This window comes from Cherax quadricarinatus, chromosome 9 (assembly GCF_038502225.1).
Source record: "Cherax quadricarinatus isolate ZL_2023a chromosome 9, ASM3850222v1, whole genome shotgun sequence".
NCBI classification, from domain to species: Eukaryota; Metazoa; Arthropoda; class Malacostraca; order Decapoda; family Parastacidae; genus Cherax; species Cherax quadricarinatus.
This window is the reverse complement of record NC_091300.1, coordinates 54,157,335-54,184,486: the sequence shown is the minus strand read 5'-3', so window position 1 is coordinate 54,184,486 and position 27,152 is coordinate 54,157,335. Positions and strand designations below refer to the sequence as shown.

General features: G+C 42.3%; 1 protein-coding gene across 5 annotated transcripts in view; it reads left to right on the top strand.

Moving 5' to 3' along the window:
* The window catches only part of LOC128686044 (UDP-glycosyltransferase UGT5), a 255,734-nt gene that overhangs the window by 96,030 nt on the left and 132,552 nt on the right, over nt 1-27,152 (top strand). For all 5 annotated transcript variants that reach the window (XM_070083432.1, XM_070083433.1, XM_070083430.1 and 2 more), the window contains one exon: nt 15,759-15,852. In XM_070083432.1, coding sequence (XP_069939533.1) covers nt 15,759-15,852 — 94 coding nt within the window. The remainder of the gene's footprint in view (nt 1-15,758; nt 15,853-27,152) is intronic.

Genomic DNA, 27,152 nt, shown 5'->3' with positions numbered 1-27,152 from the left:
TACTCTTGGTCAGAAAAGTGGCAGATGCAGTTCTATGTAGATAAATGCAAGGTTCTGAAGCTCGGGAGTGTCCATAACCCTAGCACTTATAAGTTAAATAATGTAGAACTTAACCATACAGATTGCGAAAAGGACTTGGGGGTTATGGTAAGCAGCAACCTTAAACCAAGACAGCAATGCCTAAGCGTACGTAATAAGGCAAATAGATTACTGGGATTTATATCAAGAAGTGTGAGCAACAGAAGTCCAGAGGTCATACTGCAGCTTTATACATCATTAGTAAGGCCTCACCTAGATTATGCATTCAATTCTGGTCTCCATATTACAGAATGGACATAAATTCGTTAGAAAACATTCAGCGTAGGATGACTAAATTAATACATAGCATTAGAAATCTTCCTTATGAAGAAAGATTGAAGACTCTTAAGTTACATTCACTTGTTAGACGAAGAATGAGGGGAGACCTGATCGAAGTGTATAAGTGGAAGATAGGTATTAATAAAGGGGATATTAACAAGGTCTTGAGAATATCTCTCCAAGAGAGAACCCGCAGTAATTGATTTAAATTAGACAAGTTTAGATTTAGAAAGGACATAGGAAAGTATTGGTTTGGAAATAGGGTAGTAGATGAGTGGAACAGTGTACCTAGTTGGGTTATTGAGGCTAGGACTTTGGGTAGTTTCAAATTTAGGTTGGATAAATACATGAGTGGGATGGGTTGGATTTGAGTGGGACTTGCACATCAGAGCTTATTTCTTGGGTAGCATTGAAAATTGGGTAGGTCAAATGTTTGTTAGTGGGATGAATTGTAAAGGACCTGCCTAGTATGGGCCAACTGGCCTGCTGCAGTATTCCTCCTTTCTTATGTTCTTATGTTTATTGACAACGTTTCACCCACACAGTGGGCTTTTTCAAGTCACACACGGATCTACCTGGGGTTGGAAGGTACGAGAGTATTTATAGTCATGTTCAGAATGTTGAGGTCAGGTGGAGAATGCTGCATCTGATGATCTACCTTTCTAAATCTAAACTTATCTAATTTAAATCCATTATTGCGGGTTCTCTCTTGGAGAGACATCCTCAAGACCTTATTAATATCCCCTTTATTAATACCTGTCTTCCACTTATACACTTCGATCAGGTCTCCCCTCATTCTTCGTCTAACAAGTGAATGTAACTTAAGAGTCTTCAATCTTTCTTCATAAGGAAGATTTCTAATGCTATGTATTAATTTAGTCATTCTACGCTGAATGTTTTCTAACGAATTTATGTCCATTCTGTAATATGGAGAACAGAACTGAGCTGCATAATCTAATGATGTATAAAGCTGCAGTATGACCTCTGGACTTCTGTTGCTTACACTTATTGATATAAATCCCAGTAATCTATTTGCCTTATTACGTACGTTTAGGCATTGCTGTCTTGGTTTAAGGTTGCTGCTCACCATAACCCCCAAGTCCTTTTCGCAATCTGTATGGCTAAGTTCTACATCATTTAACTTATAAGTACTAGGGTTATGGGCACTCCCAAGCTTCAGAACCTTACATTTATCTACATTGAACTGCATCTGCCACTTTTCTGACCAAGAATAGAGTTTGTTTAAATCCTCCTGAAGTTCCATAACATCTACGTTTGAATCAATTATCCTACCTATCTTTGTGTCATCGGCGAATTTGCTCATATCACTAGTAATTCCCTCATCTAGATCATTGATATATATTATAAACAACAACGGGCCCAAGACTGATCCCCGTGGAACGCCACTTGTAAAGTAAAAGGACACAAGTGCAACTAATGTGACATTTATTGTGGCAACGTTTCGCTCTCCAGGAGCTTTATCAAGCCATTACAAACAATACATGGACACAGAGGGTATATAAAGGCTCAGAGTGAGGTGAATACTAGTGAGGTACCATTTCGATGTTCACTAGTGGTAGTAGTAGTAGTAGTAGTAGTAGTAGTAGTGGTAGTGACAAAAGTAATACAATATGGTAGAGAAATTAATTCGTACATGAGTAAAAGGATATAAAAGCTATTACTTGGGTAACATAAAAAAGGTTGGACAAATATAAACTGGAATGAGGCAGCTTGTTTCAGTGTTCACTCTCTGTGCTTTGTGTAGTACAACAGGAGAGACTATGTGATGGCAGGGTTTACTGTTTTCAGGAGGATTCTTGCTAAGACTTCGGAGATGGTGAAGCTGCCGTTGTTTTGTTTAATTGTATTCGAAACAGCGATCAGTGCTGATTCAAGGCACTTGCGTGTGCGGAAATTAGTTTCTTTTATCACTAATTGGGCGTCTCTGAATTTCATAAGATGATTTGTGGAATTTCGGTGTTGTACACAGGCGTTGTTTAAGTTGTCGTTCCTACATGCGTATATGTGTTCATTGAGGCGGGTGTCGAGGTTTCTTGCTGTTTCACCTACGTAGCTTTTATATCCTTTTACTCATGTACGAATTAATTGCTCTACCATATTGTATTACTTTTGTCACTACCACTACTACTACTACTACTACTACCACTAGTGAACATCGAAATGGTACCTCACTAGTATTCACCTCACTCTGAGCCTTTATATACCCTCTGTGTCCATGTATTGTTTGTAATGGCTTGATAAAGCTCCTGGAGAGCGAAACGTTGCCACAATAAATGTCACATTAGTTGCACTTGTGTCCTTTTACTTTACATATTGTCGGTAATTCTACCAACTTTATTGGAACGCCACTTGTTACAGATCCCCACTCGGATTTAACCCCATTTATGGACACTCTGCTTCCTGTCAGTGAGCCATGACTCGATCCACGAGAGCACCCTTCCCCCAATGCCATGAGCTGCTACTTTCATCAACAGTCTTTGGTGCGGGACTCTATCAAATGCCTTACTAAAATCTAAGTAAATAATATCAAATTCTTTATCGTGGTCAACAGCCTCAAAAGCTTTACTGAAGAAAGTTAATAAATTAGTTAGACAAGACCGGCCTCTTGTGAATCCATGCTGAGTATCATTAATCAAGCTATGCTTATCGAGATGGCTTCTTATAATCTCAGCTATAATTGACTCTAGTAATTTGCCTACAATTGAGGTCAGGCTTATTGGGCGGTAATTTGACGGTAACGACTTGTCCCCCGTTTTAAAAATAGGAATTACATTAGCCATCTTCCACATATCGGACACTACACCTGTTTGAAGAGATAAATTAAAAATATTAGTTAATGGTTCACAGACTTCCATTTTGCATTCTTTTAGAACCCTTGAAAGAACCTCATCAGGACCAGGTGACTTATTTTGCTTCAGTCGGTTTATCTGCTTCACAACCATTTCACTAGTGACTGTGATGTTACATAATTTATCTTCTTCTGATCCACTATAAAAATTAATTACCGGAATATTATTAGTGTCTTCCTGTGTAAAAACCGAGAGAAAATAATTATTTAAAATCGAGCACATTTCATTCTCTTTGCCAGTAAGATTCCCATAGTTATTTTTAAGGGGACCTATCTTATCTCTGACTTTTGTTCTATAGACCTGGAAAAAACTTTTTGGGTTAGTTTTAGAATCCGTAGCAACTTTAATTTCATAGTCCCTTTTAGCTTTTCTTATCCCCTTTTTAATGTCCCTCTTAATGTCAATATACTGATTCATAAGATGACCCTCGCCTCTTTTGATACCCCTATAAATTCCTTTCTTATGCCCTAGTAGATATTTCAGCCTATTATTCATCCATTTTGGGTCATTTCTATTTGATCTAATTTCCTTATAAGGGAAAAACGTTCTTTGAGCAGCATGTATTGTGTTCAGAAAACTGTCATATTGATAGCTCTCTTCGTTACCCCAATCAACAGATGATAAGCGTTCTCTAAGCCCATCGTAATCTGCTAAGCGAAAATCTGGGACTGTTACTGAGTTATCCCTACTATCATACTTCCATTCAATTCTAAATGTAATTGATTTGTGGTCGCTAGCATCCAGTTCCTCTGAAACTTCTAAATTGTTAACAAGGGATTCATTGTTTGCCAGAACTAAGTCAAGCAGGTTATTACCCCTTGTAGGTTCTGTCACAAACTGCTTCAAAAAACAATCCTGAACTACTTCTAAGAAGTCGTATGATTCTAAATTCCCAGTCAAGAAATTCCAATCAATATGACTAAAGTTAAAGTCTCCTAGAATTACTACATTATCGTGTCTTGTGGCCCTAACAATTTCCTCCCATAGTAGTCTCCCCTGGTCCCTATCTAAATTTGGGGGACAGTATATCACACCTAAAATTAATTTTTCATGCCCCTCTGAAAATTCTATCCAAACAGTCTCTGTATGTGTTACTTCAGACTTAATACCCGTTTTTATGCAACAGTTCAAGCGATCTCGGACATACAATGCCATCCCACCCCCCTTCCCGATACTTCTATCTACTTGGAACAATTTAAAACCCTGAATGTGACATTCTGCAGGCATGTCCCGACTTTTTGAATTAAACCACGTCTCAGTAATGGCAAATACATCTATGTTACCTGCACTAGCAACTAGTCTCAACTCGTCCATCTTATTCCTAGCACTGCGACTGTTTGTGTAATAAATATTTAAAGACCCTCCTCTCTCTTTACCTTTCCTGCTCCTTTCTGTTATTTCACTAAACCTATTACTGTCCTTGTCAATTAGTGCCACTGGCTTTCCAATATCCACCTCATTTTGCCTATTACTAGTTCTCCTAGTACTCATATTACTACCCTGCGTCTTCCCAGTTTTCCCGCCAAAACCCATACCACTAACTATTCCTAGTTTAAAGACCTAACAGCTCCCTCCACTGCGTTGGCCAGTGCTCCCACCCCACACCTAGATAAGTGAACCCCATCCCTGGCATACATGTCATTTCTGCCATAGAAGAGGTCCCAGTTGTCAATGAATGTTACCGCATTTTCCTTACAGTATTTGTCCAGCCAGCAATTGACACCAATTGCTCTGGACAACCATTCATTTCCAACTCCTCTCCTTGGCAAAATGCCACATATGACAGGTTTCCCACCTTTCCTCCTAATTATCTCTATTGCTGACCTATACCTGCTAATCAGGTCCTCACTCCTACGTCTGCCAACATCGTTGCCTCCGGCACTGAGACAGATAATAGGATTCTCCCATTACCTCTCATGATGTCATCCAGACGGCTAACAATATCCTTCATCCCAGCCCCAGGAAAACACACTCTCTGCCTCCTACTCCTGTCCTTCAAGCAGAATGCCCTATCCATGTACCTAATCTGGCTATCCCCAACAACAACAATGTTTTTACCTTCCTTGGCGTCGTCCGTCGTGATGCTCCGAGTAGTCGACTCACATTCGCCAGGTAGCATTACACCACTTGCAGAATTCGTCAAGACGTTCTCGATGGTCTTCGTTGGGGTTTCTAGGGATGTCTTGCTCACGTCTGCCAATGCTTCTTTGGTGCTCGTTGTGGCATTCCCAGTAGAACACTCACATTCGTCAGGTAGCACCGAGAATGGGTTGGAAGTTTCCACGGTAGTCTTCTGGTTTCTCGTTGTTTCTGCCTCTCCAACCGTTTTCTTGATCTTCAGCTTGGTTACATGTTGCCTGGCCACTGACCAAGCTCCCATCTTAACCTGGGGACTAACAGCTAAGTACTGAGCTAAGTACACGTCACCACTGAGCTAAGTACACGTCACCACTGAAGACGATGTAATTAGTCCATCACCCTTAAAGTTATGAGGTGGTCAGTCCCTCAGTCTGGAGAAGAGCATTGTTCCATAGTATGAAACAATATGGAGATGAAGTGACAGGATGGAGCCTTATATAGCGCCAGGAGGTGAGACGTAGGTCACTAGAAGAGGTAAGAACACAGATGTTGGGAGGTCAGGTCCCTCTCAAATCCAGCCGTTCTCACTAGTAGAGGTTGTCGAAGTTGATTGCAGGTCTGTACCAAGATACCCTTGTGTTGCAGTGTCTGACAGATTGAACATTAAAATGGTATAAAATACCGACAGATTGTTAGGTAAGACACATATGCAACAGTTAGGTATCTTTTTTTCGAAACGTTTCGCCTACACAGTAGGCTTCTTCAGTCGAGTACAGAAAAGTTGATAGAAGCAGAAGATACTTGAAGACGATGTAATCAGTCCATCACCCTTAAAGTCATGAGGTGGTCAGTCCCTCAGTCTGGAGAAGAGCATTGTTCCATAGTATGAAACAATATGGAGATGAAGTGACAGGATGGAGCCTTATATAGCGCCAGGAGGTGAGACGTAGGTCACTAGAAGAGGTAAGAACACAGATGTTGGGAGGTCAGGTCCCTCTCAAATCCAGCCGTTCTCACTAGTAGAGGTTGTCGAAGTTGATTGCAGGTCTGTACCAAGATACCCTTGTGTTGCAGTGTCTGACAGATTGAACATTAAAATGGTATAAAATACCGACAGATTGTTAGGTAAGACACATATGCAACAGTTAGGTATCTTTTTTTCGAAACGTTTCGCCTACACAGTAGGCTTCTTCAGTCGAGTACAGAAAAGTTGATAGAAGCAGAAGATACTTGAAGACGATGTAATCAGTCCATCACCCTTAAAGTCATGAGGTGGTCAGTCCCTCAGTCTGGAGAAGAGCATTGTTCCATAGTATGAAACAATATGGAGATGAAGTGACAGGATGGAGCCTTATATAGCGCCAGGAGGTGAGACGTAGGTCACTAGAAGAGGTAAGAACGCAGTAGTACAGCACATTCAGGAAGACTCGTATTACGACAATCCATTGACACACTCTCAATTCACGGAGTTCACTACCTTATCACAAGATAGGCACATGGCTTCTGCCGAAAAGAAGAGGCCACGATGCTCCATGAACACGACGGAGGACTCAGATTTGGAAATGTGGGGCGAAATTCTAGCGAAGAAGTTGCGAGAGGAAGAGGAAGATCCTGCTCACATTGTAGCAGTTCTGACAGTCCCAACCATGGAGCCAGCGACAATAGAAACAGGTGCGGAAATAAACACCGCACCCCCCGAAAACCAAGAGGGATGGAACACTGTGGACAAGAAGAAGAAGCATCGTCCGTCCAAGGAGCAGGCAAACCAGCTCAACCGACCTGGCAAATTCAAGGTGAAGTCTTATGGGGACCACAGAACCCACTATGGGGTTGTTTTATACCTGGAATCACGACACAACCTGAAGTTCAAGATATGGTTCAACTTGAGGGGAGAACCAATATTGACTCCTCTCAACAAGGAAATGTATACCACCTTGAAGTGAGTCATGGAGACAGATCGCTCATTCACCCTGGAGGAACTGGACTCTCGGCAGAAGATCAACAAGGGTGTAGTGATGCGATACCCGCTGATGATGCCCATCGAGGCAGTAGCAGCTCACCCCAGTGTGGTGTCAGCTCAACGTCTCAAGGCAATGACGGCAGGCAACGCACCAACCCGACAGGTTCTCATTCAGCATGTAGGACCACTGCCATCCCAGCTGGACCTCGGTTCTTGGGGCAGGTACGATGTCAGGACCTTCACAGCAGAACCAGTTCGCTGTTTCAAGTGTCAGCGTTATGGACACCTGGGTGCACTCTGTCCGAACAGAGTAATCTGTGGTGTCTGCAGCCAGCACCACCCTACCGAGGAATGCATCACCAAGCTGAAAAATGCATCGCCACCCACTCCATAATGCCCGAACTGCAGGCAGAAACACCATGCCTGGAATCCTCGATGCCCCGAGAGGCTCGCCAGAATTCAAGAAGTCTGGAAGACGCCAAAATCTCGGCAACAGGCTACGACGTATCATCAAACGATGGGTGCAGAGAACCCTGCCATACCGCAGATCTCTCAGCAGCTAAACCAAGTCAATGCCCAGGAATTCCCAACCCTATAAGCCTCAACCAGGCATCAAGGTCAAGAACCTCCTGCACCCCTACCTCAACGAAGAAACAGAAACAAGAGGAACAGGAGGCGTCAACAGGGTGCATCGGGTCAATGCGATCAGCAGGCTGCACTAAACGAGCCCCCACCGGCCATAGCACGACAATGCAGGCACTCCTTACCCGGCACAGGCGCTTTGCAGACTCAACTGGCACCTCACCAGCAGATCCCGGCTACTCAACCTGGTATACAGCAACAGACCACGGTGCATACAATTAAGAAATCCAACCCTCAGCAGTCCCTACAGACCACAGCAGCCCAGATAATATCCACTGTTTCGAACCCATCTCCAAAGCAGGCCCTCACCAGGGAGGATCTCGTAGCACTCATCAAGGTGTTCACAGATCTTATTTGCAACACAATCAACTCCACGGAACAACAGAGCGCATTCCGGCAGATGGTCAGTACTCTCCTGAGAGTGTGCTTTCTGACCGAAGAGGAGACAGTGGATGCCATGAATTTGCAGGTTCTCAGAGCGGGCAGGACTCAGTCTCCAGCTCAGGAAACAACAGCGATGGAATAACCTCTGTACCAAATCACACCCTCAAGGTCCTACAGGGCTTGAGGGGCAAACAGCACCTCTTGCTGGAGGCAGTAATTCGGGATCGGGTTGACATCGTCTTGCTACAAGAAACTCTGACTGTCCCGACTATGTGCCCAAGACTACCCGATTTTGCTGGGTATTTTCGGCACATGGACCCGGGCATTCACTGCAGAGGCACAGCTGTATTTGTATCCAATACAATACCTCACGAGGTTATAGCCAACCCTGTGGACTGTGGGGAGGATGTCGAGGTACAGGCCATCCTTGTGCACATACCTGGGGCGCCCATTACCATCTATAACATCTACAAGAACCCAAGACACACCCTCGACATTGCAGAGCTCCTCGCACTAGCACGCACTGAGTGTATTATTGTGGGTGATTTCAACGCACATCACCCTATTCTGCACTCTCACTCAGCAACCAATGCTGCTGGCAGACATACAGCAATGCTCCTACACGATATTCCAGAGGTAAAGTTGCTAAACAATGGAGACCCCACACACCTGTTGGGTGGCTGCCTCGACCTTACCTTCGGGTCAAGACAACTCGCAGCAGGAGCCACATGGGAAACTCATCCTCACCTTGTCAGTGACCACTTTGCAGTGATCACCACCTTCAACATCAACAGGCCTCCCACAGTTGTGCTGCCTCCTAGATGGGACGTAAAGAGGGCCAACTGGAAGGTGTTCCAGGATTATCTTCATAACTGGTGGTCCACATACTCTCTATCTGAAGACTGTGATACGGCTGAACAGGAGCTAATCACTGTTCTCATCCAGGCAGTAGAGTGCGCAATTCCAAAGAAGTCCGCAGGACGCACTCACAAAAGAGACTGGTGGTTCTACAACGACGAGGTGCAGGAGCAGAACCACCGCATCAACTCTTTTAGGAAGCTATACAGGCGTAACCCTACGGCAGAGAACAGGAATACTCTGAGAGCCATTGTGCAGCATGCCCGCAGAATCTCTCTCAGAGTAAAAACTGAGAAATGGCCGGAGTGGTGCTCAACATTCGGGCATCACACCACCTGCTTGACTTACTTCTGGCAAACAATGAATCCCTTGTTAATAATTTAGAAGTTTCAGAGGAACTGGGTGCTAGCGACCACAAATCAATTACATTTAGAATTGAATGGAAGTATGATAGTAGGGATAACTCAGTAACAGTCCCAGATTTTCGCTTAGCAGATTACGATGGGCTTAGAGAACACTTATCATCTGTTGACTGGGGTAATGAAGAGAGCTATCAATATGACAGTTTTCTGAACACAATACATGCTGCTCAAAGAACGTTTATCCCTTATAAGGAAATTAGATCAAATAGAAATGACCCAAAATGGATGAATAATAGGCTGAAATATCTACTAGGGCATAAGAAAGGAATTTATAGGCGTATCAAAAGAGGCGAGGGTCATCTTATGAATCAGTATATTGACATTAAGAGGGACATTAAAAAGGGGCTAAGAAAAGCTAAAAGGGACTATGAAATTAAAGTTGCTAGGAATTCTAAAACTAACCCAAAAAGATTTTTCCAGGTATATAGAACAAAAGTCAGAGATAAGATAGGTCCCCTTAAAAATAACTATGGGCATCTTACTGACAAAGAGAATGATATGTGCTCGATTTTAAATAATTATTTTCTCTCGGTTTTTACACAGGAAGACACTAATAATATTCCGGTAATAAATTTTTATAGTGGACCAGAAGAAGATAAATTATGTAACATCACAGTCACTAGTGAAATGGTTGTGAAGCAGACAGACCGACTGAAGCAAAATAAGTCACCGGGTCCTGATGAGGTTTTTTCAAGGGTTCTTAAGGAATGCAAAATGGAAGTCAGTGAATCATTAACTAATATTTTTAATTTATCTCTTCAAACAGGTGTAGTGTCTGATATGTGGAAGATGGCTAATGTAATTCCTATTTTTAAAACAGGGGACAAGTCGTTACCGTCAAATTACCGCCCAATAAGCCTGACCTCAATTGTAGGCAAATTACTAGAGTCAATTATAGCTGAGATTATAAGAAGCCATCTAGATAAGCATAGCTTGATTAATGATACTCAGCATGGATTCACAAGAGGCCGGTCTAGTCTAACTAATTTATTAACTTTCTTCAGTAAAGCTTTTGAGGCTGTTGACCACGATAAAGAATTTGATATTATTTACTTAGATTTTAGTAAGGCATTTGATAGAGTTCCGCACCAAAGACTGTTAAAGAAAGTAGCAGCTCATGGCATTGGGGGAAGGGTGCTCTCGTGGATCGAGTCATGGCTCACTGACAGGAAGCAGAGTGTCCATAAATGGGGTTAAATCCGAGTGGGGATCTGTAACAAGTGGCGTTCCACAGGGATCAGTCTTGGGCCCGTTGTTGTTTATAATATATATCAATGATCTTGATGAAGGAATTACTAGTGATATGAGCAAATTCGCCGATGACACGAAGATAGGTAGGATAATTGATTCAAACGTAGATGTTAGGGAACTTCAGGAGGATTTAGACAAACTCTACTCTTGTTAGGTAAGACACATATGCAACAGTTAGGTATCTTTATTTCGAAACGTTTCGCCTACACAGTAGGCTTTTTCTGTCGAGTACAGAAAAGTTGATAGAAGCAGAAGATACTTGAAGACGATGTAATCAGTCCATCACCCTCAAAGTTTTGAGGTGGTCAGTCCCTCAGTCTGGAGAAGAGCATTGTTCCGTTGTCTGAAACAATATATTGTTTCAGACAACTCTTGGTCAGAAAAGTGGCAGATGCAGTTCAATGTAGATAAATGCAAGGTTCTGAAGCTCGGGAGCGTCCATAACCCTAGCACTTATAAGTTAAATAATGTAGAACTTAGCCATACAGATTGCGAAAAGGACTTGGGGGTTATGGTAAGCAGCAACCTTAAACCAAGACAGCAATGCCTAAGCGTACGTAATAAGGCAAATAGATTACTGGGATTTATATCAAGAAGTGTAAGCAACAGAAGTCCAGAGGTCATACTGTAGCTTTATACATCATTAGTAAGGCCTCACCTAGATTATGCAGCTCAATTCTGGTCTCCATATTACAGAATGGACATAAATTCGTTAGAAAACATTCAGCGTAGGATGACTAAATTAATACATAGCATTAGAAATCTTCCTTATGAAGAAAGATTGAAGACTCTTAAGTTACATTCACATGTTAGGCGAAGAATGAGGGAAGACCTGATCGAAGTGTATAAGTGGAAGATAGGTATTAATAAAGGGGATATTAACAAGGTCTTGAGGATATCTCTTCAAGAGAGAACCCGCAGTAATGGATTTAAATTAGATAAGTTTAGATTTAGAAAGGACATTGGAAAGAATTGGTTTGGAAATAGGGTAGTTGATGAGTGGAACAGTCTACCTAGTTGGGTTATTGAGGCTAGGACTTTGGGTAGTTTCAAATTTAGGTTGGATAAGTACATGAGTGGGAAGGGTTGGATTTGAGAGGGACTTGAACATCGGAGCTTGTTTCTAGGGTGGCATTGAAAATTGGGTTGGTCAAATATTTGTTAGTGGGATGAATTGTAAAGGACCTGCCTAGTATGGGCCAACAGGCCTGCTGCAGTGTTCCTCCTTTCTTATGTTCTTATGTTCTTATGGAAGGGAATCAAAGGACGCCTCCTGGCCTGGATAGAGTCCTACCTTAGGGGCAGGCAGGCCTGTGTCAGCTTTCAGGGACACTACTCTTCCTTTAAAACCCTGGAAAACGGTACGCCACAAGGAGGTGTGCTCAGTCCTACCCTGTTTAACATCCTTATGCAGGAACTTGTGAGCCTTCCCTTTCATAGTGGTACACAGCTCCTCAGCTATGCTGATGATCTTGCACTAGTAGTGAATGGGAAAGGCAATTTAGAACGACAGGCTCAGAGAGCTTTGGACCTAATTACGCAGTCTTGCAAGGAACTAGGCCTCAAGATCTCGGCCGAGAAATCTCTTGCAATGATGTTCAAGGGACCAGATCCTATGAATAGATTACGTATTCAGGATATAGAACTTGAGTGGACAGGCTCCTGCCTGTACTTGGGAATCTACATTGATAAAAAGCTGGCCTTTCAGAAACAGGCCGAGTATGTCAGGTCACGTGCTCTACTCAGACTCAACGCCATGAGAGCCATGACGAGGCACCGTGCAGGGGCAAGCAAAGATGTACTTCGCTTGTACTATATACAAGCTATACGCTCGCTCATTGACTACGGTGCACCGGCTTTAGCTCATCTCTTCCCGCAGAGCAGGCAAAGGGTGGAGGTCGTACAAAACCAGGCGATAAGAACTATGCTTGGTGCCCCCATCTGGACCAACACAGTATGTCTCAGACCTGAGGCCCGGCTTCCTTCCTTGGCTGACAGAGTAAGATACATAAACGCCTGCAAAGTGGCCACGATTCTGCACCGGCAGCAAGGTACCCCACTAAGGAGACGGATATTAAAAACCATGTCACAAGATCCCACACTCTTCACGGACTACTCCTGGATTCGTTCGTTTTGTGCTGCTGGGCGGAAGCTGCTGCCTGTACAGCTGCTCTGTGAGAAGAGTTGTGACCTTCCTGTTGCTGGGTACCATCCACCACCTCCCTGGCGCCCAGATCCAGCCGATGTTTTCATCATGCAGCTACCCATCTCTAAGTGTCTCTGCAGTCAAGACACCCTCAGCAATCATGCTGAGACAAGCATGGCACTGGCAGAGGGAGGCACATGTGCAGTGTATTTCACAGATGGTTCTGTCGACCCTGACAGGAAGAGAGCAGCAGCTGGACTGTACCACAATGGTCACACACAAGGCTGGCGACTCCCTGACCACTGCACGATCCTTCAAGCTGAGCTGGTGGCGATTCAGCAGGCATTGTCACATGCCCTACGACATCGACTCCGACCTGTCATACATGTTGATTCCACCTCTGCAATCAATGCCCTCTCCCATCCTCAACCACAGGATAATGTTCACCTCATCACATCGATCCTGAGCATAATGACAGCCTTAGAAGTTCAGGGTAATAGATCGACATTGAACTGGATCCCCAGCCATGCTGGCATCCGGGGAAATGAGGCGGCAGATGATGCAGCCAAGGTAGCAACAGATTATCCACATGTTGGGATTACTGTCCCAATCAGCCTACGACAGACCAAACTGGTGGCTGCCAGAGCCACGAAACTTATGGGGAAGGTCTTAGGTGATACCCCATCTCAACAGTGGTACCGAGCAGCGACTCAGGGAGAACCCCCTCCATATGATAGAAGCTGGTCCAGAGCGCAGTGTATCGCCATCCATCGGCTTCGTTTGGGCTTTCCCACAGCCAAGATGATGGTAGACAAGGCTGAGGAGGAGATGTGCCAGTACTGTCAGCACGCTGTCCAGCGGCCCCTAACACACTATCTTCTAGAGTGCGAAGCTACTGGGACACTCCGCAGGCAACTAGGGGTGATATTCCTTCCCGAAGAGGACCCAGAGATGACTACGGCCACACTAGTGTACCATGGGGTCAACGAACCAGAAAAGCTGTTACCTGTTATAATGACATATCCTCCTCCTCGCTAGTGTCCATAGTTACATATGGTGTCGCTTATGAGATGCACCAGTTGAACTGACCAGAGGGGCACTTGAGCGGCATGCGTCGCATCATTGTGGAAACCTTTCTCCATCGGGAGCCAGAGACGGGTCATCGCAAGATTGGGACCCGTGCCAGGACTATGGTCTTGGCGAACATTATACATACATACATGTATTGTTTGTAATGGCTAGATAAAGCTCCTGGAGAGCGAAACGTTGCCACAATAAAATGTCACATTAGTTGCACTTGTGTCCTTTTACTTTACATATTGTCGGTAATTCTACCAACTTTATTACAAGCTCAGATATCTCACTGAAAAAAATTGCATAAGAAAAGTTAGTTTCTGTTTTTTTTATTCTATTGTGATCCACAATGCTTGTGTACTTTTAATATGTTTATACATTTTAATTAATTAATTAATAATTATAAACAATAATAAAATTATTATTATTATTATTATTATTATTATTATTATTAGTATTATTATTATTATTATTAAGACTAAGTAATCTTGGGAAGTGGTTCTAATAGAAAATTAACTAGGGTTGCCACAGAATCAGATATGTGACTTGGTGACAATCTGGAAATTCTCAAAGGCTCTAACAGCCACCATCTTAGGTGGTCTTGGGCTATGCAGGCATTTAAGTTTCACGTTGTATATATTAAGAGGTCTGCTAACCATTTCTCGGAGTGTCTTAGTCTGGGTTGTCTTTGATGAATGGCTTCCTTTATGACTGTTTAAATTATTCCTGTATTTTTTCTCTTATTGTGCTTGACTATAAGAGGAATGTAAGGAATAAGTGTATATTGTATATTAATTTGGTAAGGACAAACGAGTAGCCTCTCTACCTAATTACTCGGTGTTGTTTTAAGCATCAGTGACACAGACCTTCCAGGAGAAAATTACTCATGGGTACCTAGCGATCAGGTTAAAGTGTCACTGTACTGCTGACTCTTTTCCTAATTAGTAGTGCATTGACTTGGGTTTAATTTGGTTTCTCACGTGTCTCTGTGCCATAAGTTATGTATCCTCTAGGGGCTTCATCAGTCCATACAAAGGAGAATGGTGAAGAAGAGGAGGAGTCTGAGGTAATCAGTCCTTGAGTCTATGTAATCAGTCCGTCAATCCGTCTACAGTATATAAACCACTTCTTCATGCATATGCTGTTTTTTCCAAGATTGATGGACTGATTACATCGACTCAGAGTCTGACGGACTGATTACTTCAAACCCCTCCTGTTCTTCACCATTCTCCTTTGTAGATGAATGGTTCAGAGAACCGAAATGTTGATAAATTAGACACATGTGTTTATAAGATGCTTCTCCGCTCATATGCCGTATTCTATTCAAGATTGATGGACTGAACACATCGACTCAAGGTTGAGGGACTGATTACCTCATTCTCCTCCTCTTCTTCAAGTTTCTCCTACGTATGGACTGATGAAGCCACTGTGTGGCGAAACGTTTCCTAAATAAAGATACCCAAGAGTTGCACATGTGTCTAATTTATCACCATTCTTCTTTGTATGGACTGATGAAGCCAGTGTGTGGCGAAACGTTTCCTCGGTAAAGACCCCGAATTGTTACACTTCACAAACAGATCTGTTCGTAACTTGATAATATCAAAAACAAAACGCGACAAGTAGTCAATAAAGAATAGCATTATACTGCATTTGTATCTATTTTTCCATCGTATGGGTATTTTATTCAGTTTAAAAAACAATATTCATATTATCAGCGTGGAGATGCTTGAGGTGCCAGTAAGACCCTACGTGCCCACAGTAATCCACGCTGGCGGCATCCACTGTAAACCAGCCAAACCTCTACCAAAGGTTAGTTTAACTAGGTAAACAACTATATGCAAACAAATCTCAATTTTTAGGCTATATTTTACTTTCTTCTTTTTCTTATATCTGTATTCTTTGCATGTTATGTAGTTAAATAATATAATTTAATTATCAAGAATTTGCTTAGTTAAGAAAGTGATATCTTCATAACTCCGCTGGAAAATATATGTAATTTTTCAAGCTCATTCATCATTTACAATATAAACTCGTGTGAATATATATATATATATATATATATATATATATATATATATATATATATATATATATATATATATATATATATACATATATATATATATATATATATATATATATATATATATATATATATATATATATATATATATATATATATATATATATGCACCTCTGCCAGATAGAGGCTGTGGGCATCTCGCTCTGTGATTTTGGCACAATATCGTCCAATCAAGAACACCTACCAGGATTATCATCAACAGACTGGTGTGTGAATATCTGCTGGTCGTGTTGGAAAGGGCCAGAAGACTCCGCATTTCGTCTATTCCGTCAGAATCAAGAAAAGTTCTGTGTATGTGAATTCAGTGAGGGAACATAACGGTCACCTATGGGTGGGAGAGGTCGGTGAGGGGAGGCCTAATGGAGGGGGAGGAGGCGGAGGTTGAGGGGTAAAACTGTCCCCCCCCTTCCCCAAACAGGCGCGCATACACCGTGTGCTCGTGTTACAACAATGGTGTGTTTGTTCACCGTGTGTATAGTGTATATAGTCTATAGTGTACAGTGCATAGTATGTGCATGGTATGCGCATAGCATGTGAAGTGTATAGCGGTGTGTCGTTGATAGTGGGGGCAGTGCACTGAGCATAGTGGTGTATAGTAACGTGTGCACTGAGCATCGTGGTGTATAGTGACTTGTCCTGGGAGGGAGTGAGTGCCCTACTCCGCCTCAGCACACATCTTCCACCGCCCACCACAAGGACTGGACACCCCTCTCCCCCCCCCCACCACCACCACCATGAACCACATGCGGAATGTGCCATGCGCCATTTTCCCTTCAGCTTGGGCTTATCACACAGTTTGAGGTATGGCAGATGATGAAGCTAGCCAGCCACAAAGCCAGGGAAACAATGCACCCAACAATGAAAGAAGAGGCACATGTCAGGTGTGTGGAGAGTTTCGAGCACGCAACAGGGACGGCCGTATTCGTGCACACAATAGGTGTGCGGGATCACATATGCCCCCAGCAGAGAGCAGCCCACAGCCTCCACAGGCAGATGACAATTCCAATGGCAACCTCGTCACTTGCGATAACCTTCTGTTGGCATTCAAATCCACTGCTAGCAGTACACTATCCCACATCCCTAAAGCAGCTCGCCCATATGCAGCAGGGAAATTCACAGACCTTAAGCGGGTGAATGGAGGCTCCACCAACTTAGAAGCCCGAGGCACCATCCAAGCATGGCGCAACCTTCTCTTGTTCGGCAATGTCTGTCTTGCAGTTCCTGAAAGACGAGGCAAACTGCTAACCACGTCAGTTATCAAGGCAGTGCGCAACTACCCAAGAACGGATAACTGTGTCCCTCTGCCCCATCATCGCAGGAATCAAAGAGGCAGACCCAAGAAAAGTCCTACTGAGAACGAGAAAATTTGCGCACAGGTTAGCAAAAAAATTGAGGAAGGTAACACAGTGGGAGCAATAAGAATAATTACAAGTGACGACACTGTAGCCCCCAAGGATGAGACCACGGCCCAAGCACTAAGAGACAAGCACCCAACCAGGGACACCACAGCCATCAACGACAACCCTGAGGAAGACCCTATCACTAAACAATTAATTTTGCCAGAATCGGAAGTCTATAAGGCGATCGTGTCATTTCCAGCAGGATCTGCAGGAGGTTACACTGGAATTCGACCTCAGCACCTCAAAGAGATGGTAAATCCAGTATTCGGTGAATCTGCATCAATTCTTCTCACCGAGTTAACAACTTTCGTCAACAATTGCCTGGCTGGGCGAATCCCAGAAGAAATTAAACCTTTCTTTTTTGGAGCCTCACTATGTGCTTTGAAGAAGAGGGATGGGGGAATTAGACCCATTGCAGTTGGAAACACTCTTCGCCGTCTCGTTGCCAAAGCAGCAGTGAGAAACATTCGCCTAGAAGCTGCCACTTTACTCCAGCCACACCAACTGGGCTTTGGGGTCTCTCAAGGCAGTGAAGCTGCAGCTCATGCGGCAAGGGCCTACATCAGGGACCTACTAGAAGACAAGGGCATAGTCAAACTTGATTTTAGAAATGCCTTTAATATGGTGAGGAGAGATGCTGTTTTGCCAGCTGTTCGGGTTCGGTTCCCCAGTCTCTTTCCCTTCATTTCAGCCGGCTACAGCAAACCCTCAATTCTTTTGTTTGGAGAACATGAAATTCAATCATCAGAGGGTGTTCAGCAGGGTGACCCACTTGCTCCACTTCTCTTCTGCTTGGCAGTAAGAGAACTAACTTCCAGCCTACGCAGTGAGCTCAATATATGGTACCTGGATGACAGCACTCTGGCAAGTACTGAAGAGTCCCTCGTGGGGGACCTACAACTGGTGAAAACACAGGGAGAAGGCTTGGGACTCATCCTCAATCCCTCTAAGTGCGAAATCATCACAGCGAACCAGGAAATAATCAATGCTGTGCGAAGAATCCTCCCGGAAATCTCAACTACAACTCCGTCCAACAGTACCCTCTTGGGGGCACCGCTGGGTCACCAGGCCATCGATACTGTCCTCAGGGACAAATTGAATGACCTTATGAGAATGGAGGAGAGAATAAGCGATCTTGATGCCCATGATGCTCTGTATCTCCTCACAAGGTGTCTTACTATGCCAAGACTCACTTACTTCTTGAGGTGTGCACCCTCTTTTGACAACCCAACACTCGATGAATATGACGCACACCTGAGATCAACTTTTAAGAAGGCACTGAACCTGTCACTAGAGGATGAGCAATGGGATCAGGCAACCCTCCCAGTGCGACTGGGAGGTATAGGGGTGCGTAAAGCAACGCATGTTGCTTTACCTGCTTTTCTGTCTTCGTGTTTGGCTTCCAGTGCATTAGTCAAGAAGATAGTGCCCGAACGCTTGAGAGACTTGGTAGGAGCTCAAGACCCCAGGTTTACTGAAGCAGCAATTCGGTGGGACACCCTTACAGACTCCTCCAGTAGACCAGCTCCTCCCAAACAGCACAAACAGTCCCACTGGGACAAACCGATCATGGAAAAAATCGCCAACACAATGCTCTCCAATGCTTCAGGAAAGAACAAAGCTCGTCTCCTGGCAGTGAAGGCACCACACTCAGGAGATTTCCTGTTAGCTGTTCCCAATTCCTCCCTGGGCACCCGTCTCGACCCACAGGCCATTCGGATTGGTGTTGCTCTTCGCCTAGCCGCCCCCATCCTCACCAAACATAGGTGTATTTGCGGCAGGGCGACAGCTGATCAATTCGGACTCCATGGTCTCGTGTGTCACACAGCAGAAGGGAAGTATGCCAGACATGAGGAGATCAATGACATAATAAAGAGAAGCCTCGCCACAGCCCGTTGCCCAGCTCAACGGGAACCCCAAGTACAGAGGTCTGATGGAAGTCAAAAGCGTCCTGATGGAGCCACTATGCTACCCTGGAAGGATGGAAAGCAGATTGCCTGGGACTACACCTGTGCTGCCACATTGGCAGACACCTACTTGCCATACTCTGTAGTGGAAGGGGGTGGAGCTGCCAGCCACAGGGAGACCCAGAAGATCCGAAAATATGAAGACCTTCCCCCTTGCTATAACTTCATTCCAATAGGGTCGGAGACCCTTGGAGCATGGGGTAAGTGTGCTCTAAAGTTCCTCAAAGAGCTGGGTGAAAAGCTCATCATAGAAACCAAGGACCACAGGGCGACCAGCTTCCTCTTTCAGAGACTCAGTGTTGCGATCCAGAGAGGAAATGCCTGCAGCATTCTGGGCACGCGGCCCACCGCAGGGGAGCTGGACGAAGTATTCGAGATGTAGCTCTGAGTTACCTATGTTGTTTTACTTTGTATCATATTTTTGTGAATGTTTCGTCAATGTATTTTGTCTTTAAATAAAATATATATACATAATATAGGGGGTGGTAGGAGAAAATTCTCAAACAGCTTCAGGGAGAATCTTGAGTTTTCCCTGAAGCAAGTTTATTCTTTTCTCTGAGGATGAGGGTCCCCATTACAGTTCTAGAGGTGGTACCTCCCTATATTTTATATATTTATATATATATATATATATATATATATATATATATATATATATATATATATATATATATATATATATATATATATATATATATATATATATATATATATATGTCGTGCCGAATAGGCAGAACTTGCGATCTTGGCTTAAATAGCAACGCTCATCTTGCCATATAGGACAAGCGAAAATTTGTGTATGCAATAATTTCGCCAAAATCATTCTGAACCTAACGAGAAAAATATATTTCATTGTGTTTGTTTAGTATTAAATTATTGTAAAAAAATCTAAAATATATTTAGTTGGGTTAGGCTAAAATAAATTTTTATTGTTATAATAAGGTTAGGTAAGTTTTCTAAGATTCTTTTGGAGCAAAATTAAAAATTTTTACATTAAAATTAATGAAAAATATATATCTTTAAAAGTATAAGAGAAAATTTAAGAAAGGCCTTAATTTTAAATGAGTTCTTGCTAAGTGACCAGTTTTACAAATTCGGCACGATATATATATATATATATATATACATATATATATACATATATATATATACATATATATATATATACATATATATATACATATATATATATACATATATATATATACATATATATATCTTCTTTCAACACACCAGCCGTATCCCACCGAGGCGGGGTGGCCCAAAAGAATAAATGAAAGTTTCTCCTTTTACATTTAATAATATATACAGGAGAAGGGGTTACTAGCCCCTTGCTCCCGGCATTTTAGTCGCCTCTTACAATTGTAGACAGCCTGTACTGTCAGAACACACAGCCGTCTGTTTGACTAGTTCATATTTCGCGGCATTTAGGCGCTGCCCTCTGTAGGCTCACCCAGGTCAGTGGGAGGCTGAGCCCATTTGCTCTCACTCCTAGGCCGACCGACTTGATAGACACAAGTGCTCCCCCTCCACGAACTGGCTTGCAGTCACTCCCTCACACTGCCAGTTGTGTACTCACTCCTATCCAATTAAACCCAAACTAGTCCACGGCCGTATCATTGCTACCTACGCTACCTTCATCGGCACTAAACCGCTGTTCAGCAGCAAGAACAGCAATGAATGTGGTGGCAGCAGTGACCACTGTTATTGCTGTTCTTGCTGCTGAACAGCGGTTTAGTGCCGATGAAGGTAGCGTAGGTAGCAATGATACGTCCGTGGACTAGTTTGGCTTCAATTGGATGGGAGTGAGTACACAACGGGCAGTGTGAGGGAGTGACAGCAAGCCAGTCCGTGGAGGGGGAGCACTTGTGTCTATCAAGTCAGTCGGCCTAGGAGTGAGAGCGAATGGGCTCAGCCTCCCACTGACCTGGGTGAGCCTACAGAGGGCAGCACCTAAATGCCGCGAAATATGAACTAGTCTGAACAGATGGCTAGGCTGTGTTCTGACAGTACAGGCTGTCTACACAACACGCATGGCTTATGGAGGAAGAATTCTGTTCCACTTCTCCATGGAGATAAGAGGAAATAAACAAGAACAACAACTAGTAAGAAAATAGAAGAAAACCCAGAGGTGTGTGTATATATATGCTTGTACATGTATGTGTAGTGTGACCTAAGTGTAAGTAGAAGTAGCAAGACGTACCTGAAACCTTGCATGTTCATGAGACAGAAAAAAAGACACCAGCAATCCTACCATCATGTAAAACAATTACAGGCTTTCGTTTTACACTCACTTGGCAGGACGGTAGTACCTCCCTGGGTGGTTGCTGTCTACCAACCTACTACCTACAATATATATATTCTTTCTTCTTCTTTCAACGTACCAGCCGTATCCCACTGAGGTGGGGTGGCCCAAAAGTAAAAACAAAAGTTTCTCCTTTGAAATTTAGTAATATATACAGGAGAAGGGGTTACTAGCCCCTTGCTCCCGGCATTTTAGTCTCCTCTTACGACACACATGGCTTACGGAGGAAGAATTCTGTTCCACTTCCCCATGGATATATATATATATATATATATATATATATATATATATATATATATATATATATATATATATATATATATATATACGTATATATATATATATATATATATATATATATATATATATATATATATATATATATATATATATATATATATATATATATATATATATGTATATATATATATATATATATATATATAAATTACTCTTGTTATAATAAGGTTAGGTAAGTTTTCCAAGATTCTTTTAGTGCAAAATTATAAATTTTTACATTAACATTAATGAAAAAAAAATATATTTAAACGTATAAGAGAAAATTTTAGAAAGGATTTAATTTTAAATGAGTTCTTGCTAATTGACCAGTTTTACATATTTGGCACGATATATATATATATATATATATATATATATATATATATATATATATATATATATATATATATATATATATATATATATATATATATATATATATATATATATATATATATATATATATATATATATATATATATATATATCATTTACCAAACTGCGGCAGGCCAGGACTCGACCTTACGAACGTTATACTGCCTCCTCAGACAGTACATTGCACGCATCACCTTACCACGCAGCCAGCGATCCTACAAGAACCAAGCACACAGCACGAAGCTATGTGTTTTCTGTCTTGGCCCGAGGGCACTCGTGACTGTTTATCTCAACAAGCAGTCTATATAGTAATGAAATCACGAAACAAGTGATTTTAAATCATTTACCAAACTGCAGCAGGCCAGGACTCGACCTTACGTGCTGTGTGATTGGATTTTGTAGGATCGCTGGCTCCGTGGTAAGGTGATGCGTGCATTGTGCTGTCTGAGGAGGCAGTACAACGTTCGTAGGGTCGAGTCCTGGCCTGCCGCAGTTTGGTAAATGATATATATTTTCATTTTTTTTATTAACACACTGGGCGATTCCCACCAAGGCAGGGTGGCCCGAAAAAGGAAAACTTTCACCATCATTCACTCCATCACTGTCTTGCCAGAAGGGTGGTTTACACTACAGTTTTTAAACTGCAACATTAACACCCCTCCTTCAGAGTGCAGGCACTGTACTTCCCATCTCCAGGACTCAAGTCCGGCCTGCCGGTTTCCCTGAATCCCTTCATAAATGTTACTTTGCTCACACTCCAACAGCACGTCAAGTATTACAAACCATTTGTCTCCATTCACTCCTATCAAACACGCTCAAGCATGCCTGCTGGAAGTCCAAGCCCCTCGCACACAAAACCTTCTTCACCCCCTCCCTCCAACCCCTACCCCGCCTTCCTTCCTCTACAGACTGATACACTCTTGAAGTCATTCTCTTTCGCTCCATTCTCTCTACATGTACGAACCACCTCAACAACCCTTCCTCAGCCCTCTTGACAACAGTTTTGGTAATCCCGCACCTCCTAACTTCCAAACTACGAATTCTCTGTATTATATTCACACCACACATTGCCCTCAGACATGACATCTCCACTTCCTCCAGCCTTCTCCTCGCTGCAACATTCATCACCCATGCTTCACACCCATATAAGAGCATTGGTAAAACTATACTCTCATACATTCCCCTCTTTGCCTCCAAGGACAAAGTTCTTTGTATCCACAGACTCCTAAGTGCACCACTCACCCTTTTCCCCTCATCAATTCTATGATTCACCTCATCTTTCATAGACCCATCCGCTGACACGTCCACTCCCAAATATCTGAATTCATTCACCTCCTACATACTCACTCCCTCCAATCTGATATCCAATCTTTCATCACCTAATCTTTTTGTTATCCTCATAACCTTACTCTTTCCTGTATTCACTTTTAATTTTCTTCTTTTGCACACCCTACAAAATTCATCCACCAACCTCTGCAACTTCTCTTCAGATTCTCCCAAGAGCACAGTGTCATCAGCAAAGAGCAACTGTGACAACTCCCACTTTATGTGTGACTCTTTATCTTTTAACTCCACGCCTCTTGCCAAGACCCTCGCATTTACTTCTCTTATAACCCCATCTATAAATATATTAAACAACCACTGTGACATCACACATCTTTGTCTAAGGCCTACTTTTACTGGGAAATAATCTCCCTCTTTCCTACGTACTCTAACTTGAGCCTCACTATCCTCGTAAAAACTCTTCACTGCTTTCAGTTAGCTACCTCCTTCACCACACACCTGCAACATCTGCCACATTGCTCCCCTATCCACCCTGTCATACGCCTTTTCCAAATCCAAAAATGCCAGAAAAACCTCTTTAGCCTTATCTAAATACTGTTCACTTATATGTTTCACTGTAAACACTTGGTCCACACACACCCTACCTTTCCTAAAGCCTCCTTGTTCATCTGCTATCCTATTCTCCGTCTTACTCTTAATACTTTCAGTAATAACTCTACCATACCCTTTACCAGGTATACACAACAGACTTATCCCCCTATAATTTTTGCACTCTCTTTTGTCCCCTTTGCCTTTATACAAAGGAACTATGCATGCTCTCTGCCAATCCCTATGTACCTTACCCTCTTCCATACATTTATTAAATAATTGCACCAACCACTCCAAAACTATATCCCCACCTGCTTTTAACATTTCCATCTTTATCCCATCAATCCCACTTTCATTTTACCTACTGCCTCACGAACTTCCCCCACACTCACAACTGGCTCTTCCTCACTCCTACAAGATGTTGTTCCTCCTTGCCCTATACACGAAATCACAGCTTCCCTATCTTCATCAACATTTAACAATTCCTCAAAATATTCCCTCCATCTTCCCAATACCTCCAACTCTCCATTTAATAACTCTCCTCTCCTATTTTTAACTGGCAAATCCATTTGTTCTCTAGGCTTCCTTAACTTGTTAATCTCACTCCAAAACTTTTTCTTATTTTCAACAAAATTTGTTGATAACATCTCACCCATTCTCTCATTTGCTCTCTTTTTACATTGCTTCACCACTCTCTTAACCTCTCTCTTTTTCTCCACATACTCTTCCCTCCTTGCATCACTTCTACTTTGTAAAAACTTCTCATATGCTTCTTTTCATTCATAACATCAGCAATCATCTGTTTCTTGTCATCCGCACTACATCCACGCACATTCAAGCATCCCAGTTTTATAAAGTTTTTATTCTTCTCCTTTTTAGTAAATTTCTACAGGAGAAGGGGTTACTAGCCCATTGCTCCCGGCATTTTAGTCGCCTCATACGACACGCATGGCTTATGGAGGAAAGATTCTTTTCCACTTCCCCATGGACAATAGAAGAAATAAAAAAGAACAAGAGCTATTTGGAAAAAGGAGAAAAACTTAGATGTACGTATATATATATGCATGTGCGTGTCTGTGAAGTGTGACCAAAGTGTAAGTAGGAGTAGCAAGATATCCCTGTTATCTAGCGTGTTTATGAGACAGAAAAAGACACCAGCAATCCTACCATCATGTAAAACAGTTACAGGTTTCTGTTTCACAGTCATCTGGCAGGACGGTAGTACTTCCCTGGGTGGTTGCTGTCTACCAACCTATTATATATATATTCGGTATATATATATATATATATATATATATATATATATATATATATATATATATATATATATATATATATATATATATATATATATATATATGTATTTATATATATATATACATATATATATATATATATATATATATATATATATATGTATATATATATATATATATATATATATATATATATATATATATATATATATATATATATATATATATATATATATATATATATATATATTTATATATATATATATATATATATATATATATATATATATATATATATATATATATATATATATATATATATATATATATGGAGAGAGAGAGAGAGAGAGAGAGAGAGAGAGAGAGAGAGAGAGAGAGAGAGACAGACAGACAGACAGACAGACAGACAGGCAGACAGAGACAGAGACAGAGGTACCACTTCTAGAACTTTAATGGGGATCCTCATCCTCAGAGAAGACAATAAACGTACCTCAGGGAAAACTCAAGGTTGAAGAACTGTTCAAACACTGAAAACTAAATACTTTAGTGGTCCTTTACACTAGCTAGCTAGAAGAGTTGTCAAGTGTGCCAGGTGTTATAAATAGCTACCTTCATGAAAATCGGTGTAGTCTGCAGAAAGAGTAACAGACGAAGTCATGCTTGGATTGCATGCAGTCTCTATGGCAAATTCCCCCATGGGTCATGCAGGAAATTTAAGCTATCAACCACTATTGATATAAAATCAGGTAAATGCTTTTGGTTCTGCCCATGCAAGATACACCTGTGGGAGAAATTACATCTTTATTAAAAAATAAGAACACCAACAACAAGATATCCTTCTTAGAAAACATGATAGCCTTCTATAACAGCTGGGAAAACAAATGGTTAGGTTGGATGGTGCTGTCTTAGAGGACAATACACCAGATGGGGCTCGTGTTGTCCTGGTGGACAATGCACCAGATGAGGCTGGTGATGTCCTGGTGGACAGTGCACCGGATGAGGCTGGTGATGTCCTGGAGGACAGTGCACCAGATGAGGCTGGTGATGTCCTGGAGGACAGTGCACCAGATGAGGCTGGTGATGTCCTGGAGGACAGTGCACCAGATGAGGCTGGTGATGTCCTGGAGGAAAGTGCACCAGATGAGGCTGGTGATGTCCTGGAGGAAAGTGCACCAGATGAGGCTGGTGATGTCCTGGAGGACAGTGCACCAGATGAGGCTGGTGATGTCCTGGAGGACAGTGCACCAGATGAGGCTGGTGATGTCCTGGAGGACAGTGCACCAGATGAGGCTGGTGATGTCCTGGAGGACAGTGCACCAGATGGAAATGATGGCCCTAGTGATGAAATTGGTAAAGACAATGTTATACAATTTTCAGAAGTACAAAGTAACAATACTGCAGGAGATGGAACAAAAGGGGAAGATGTCTTGGGGAGTTGTGTTGACACATTACCAGTAAAAACTGGTGACAGCACTGATGTTCGTACAGGAGCTGTAAGTAGTGGGGAAACAGATAAAATGCACCAGTAAGGAATGGAACCTCAGAAAGTCATGGCAAATAAAAATCCAATCT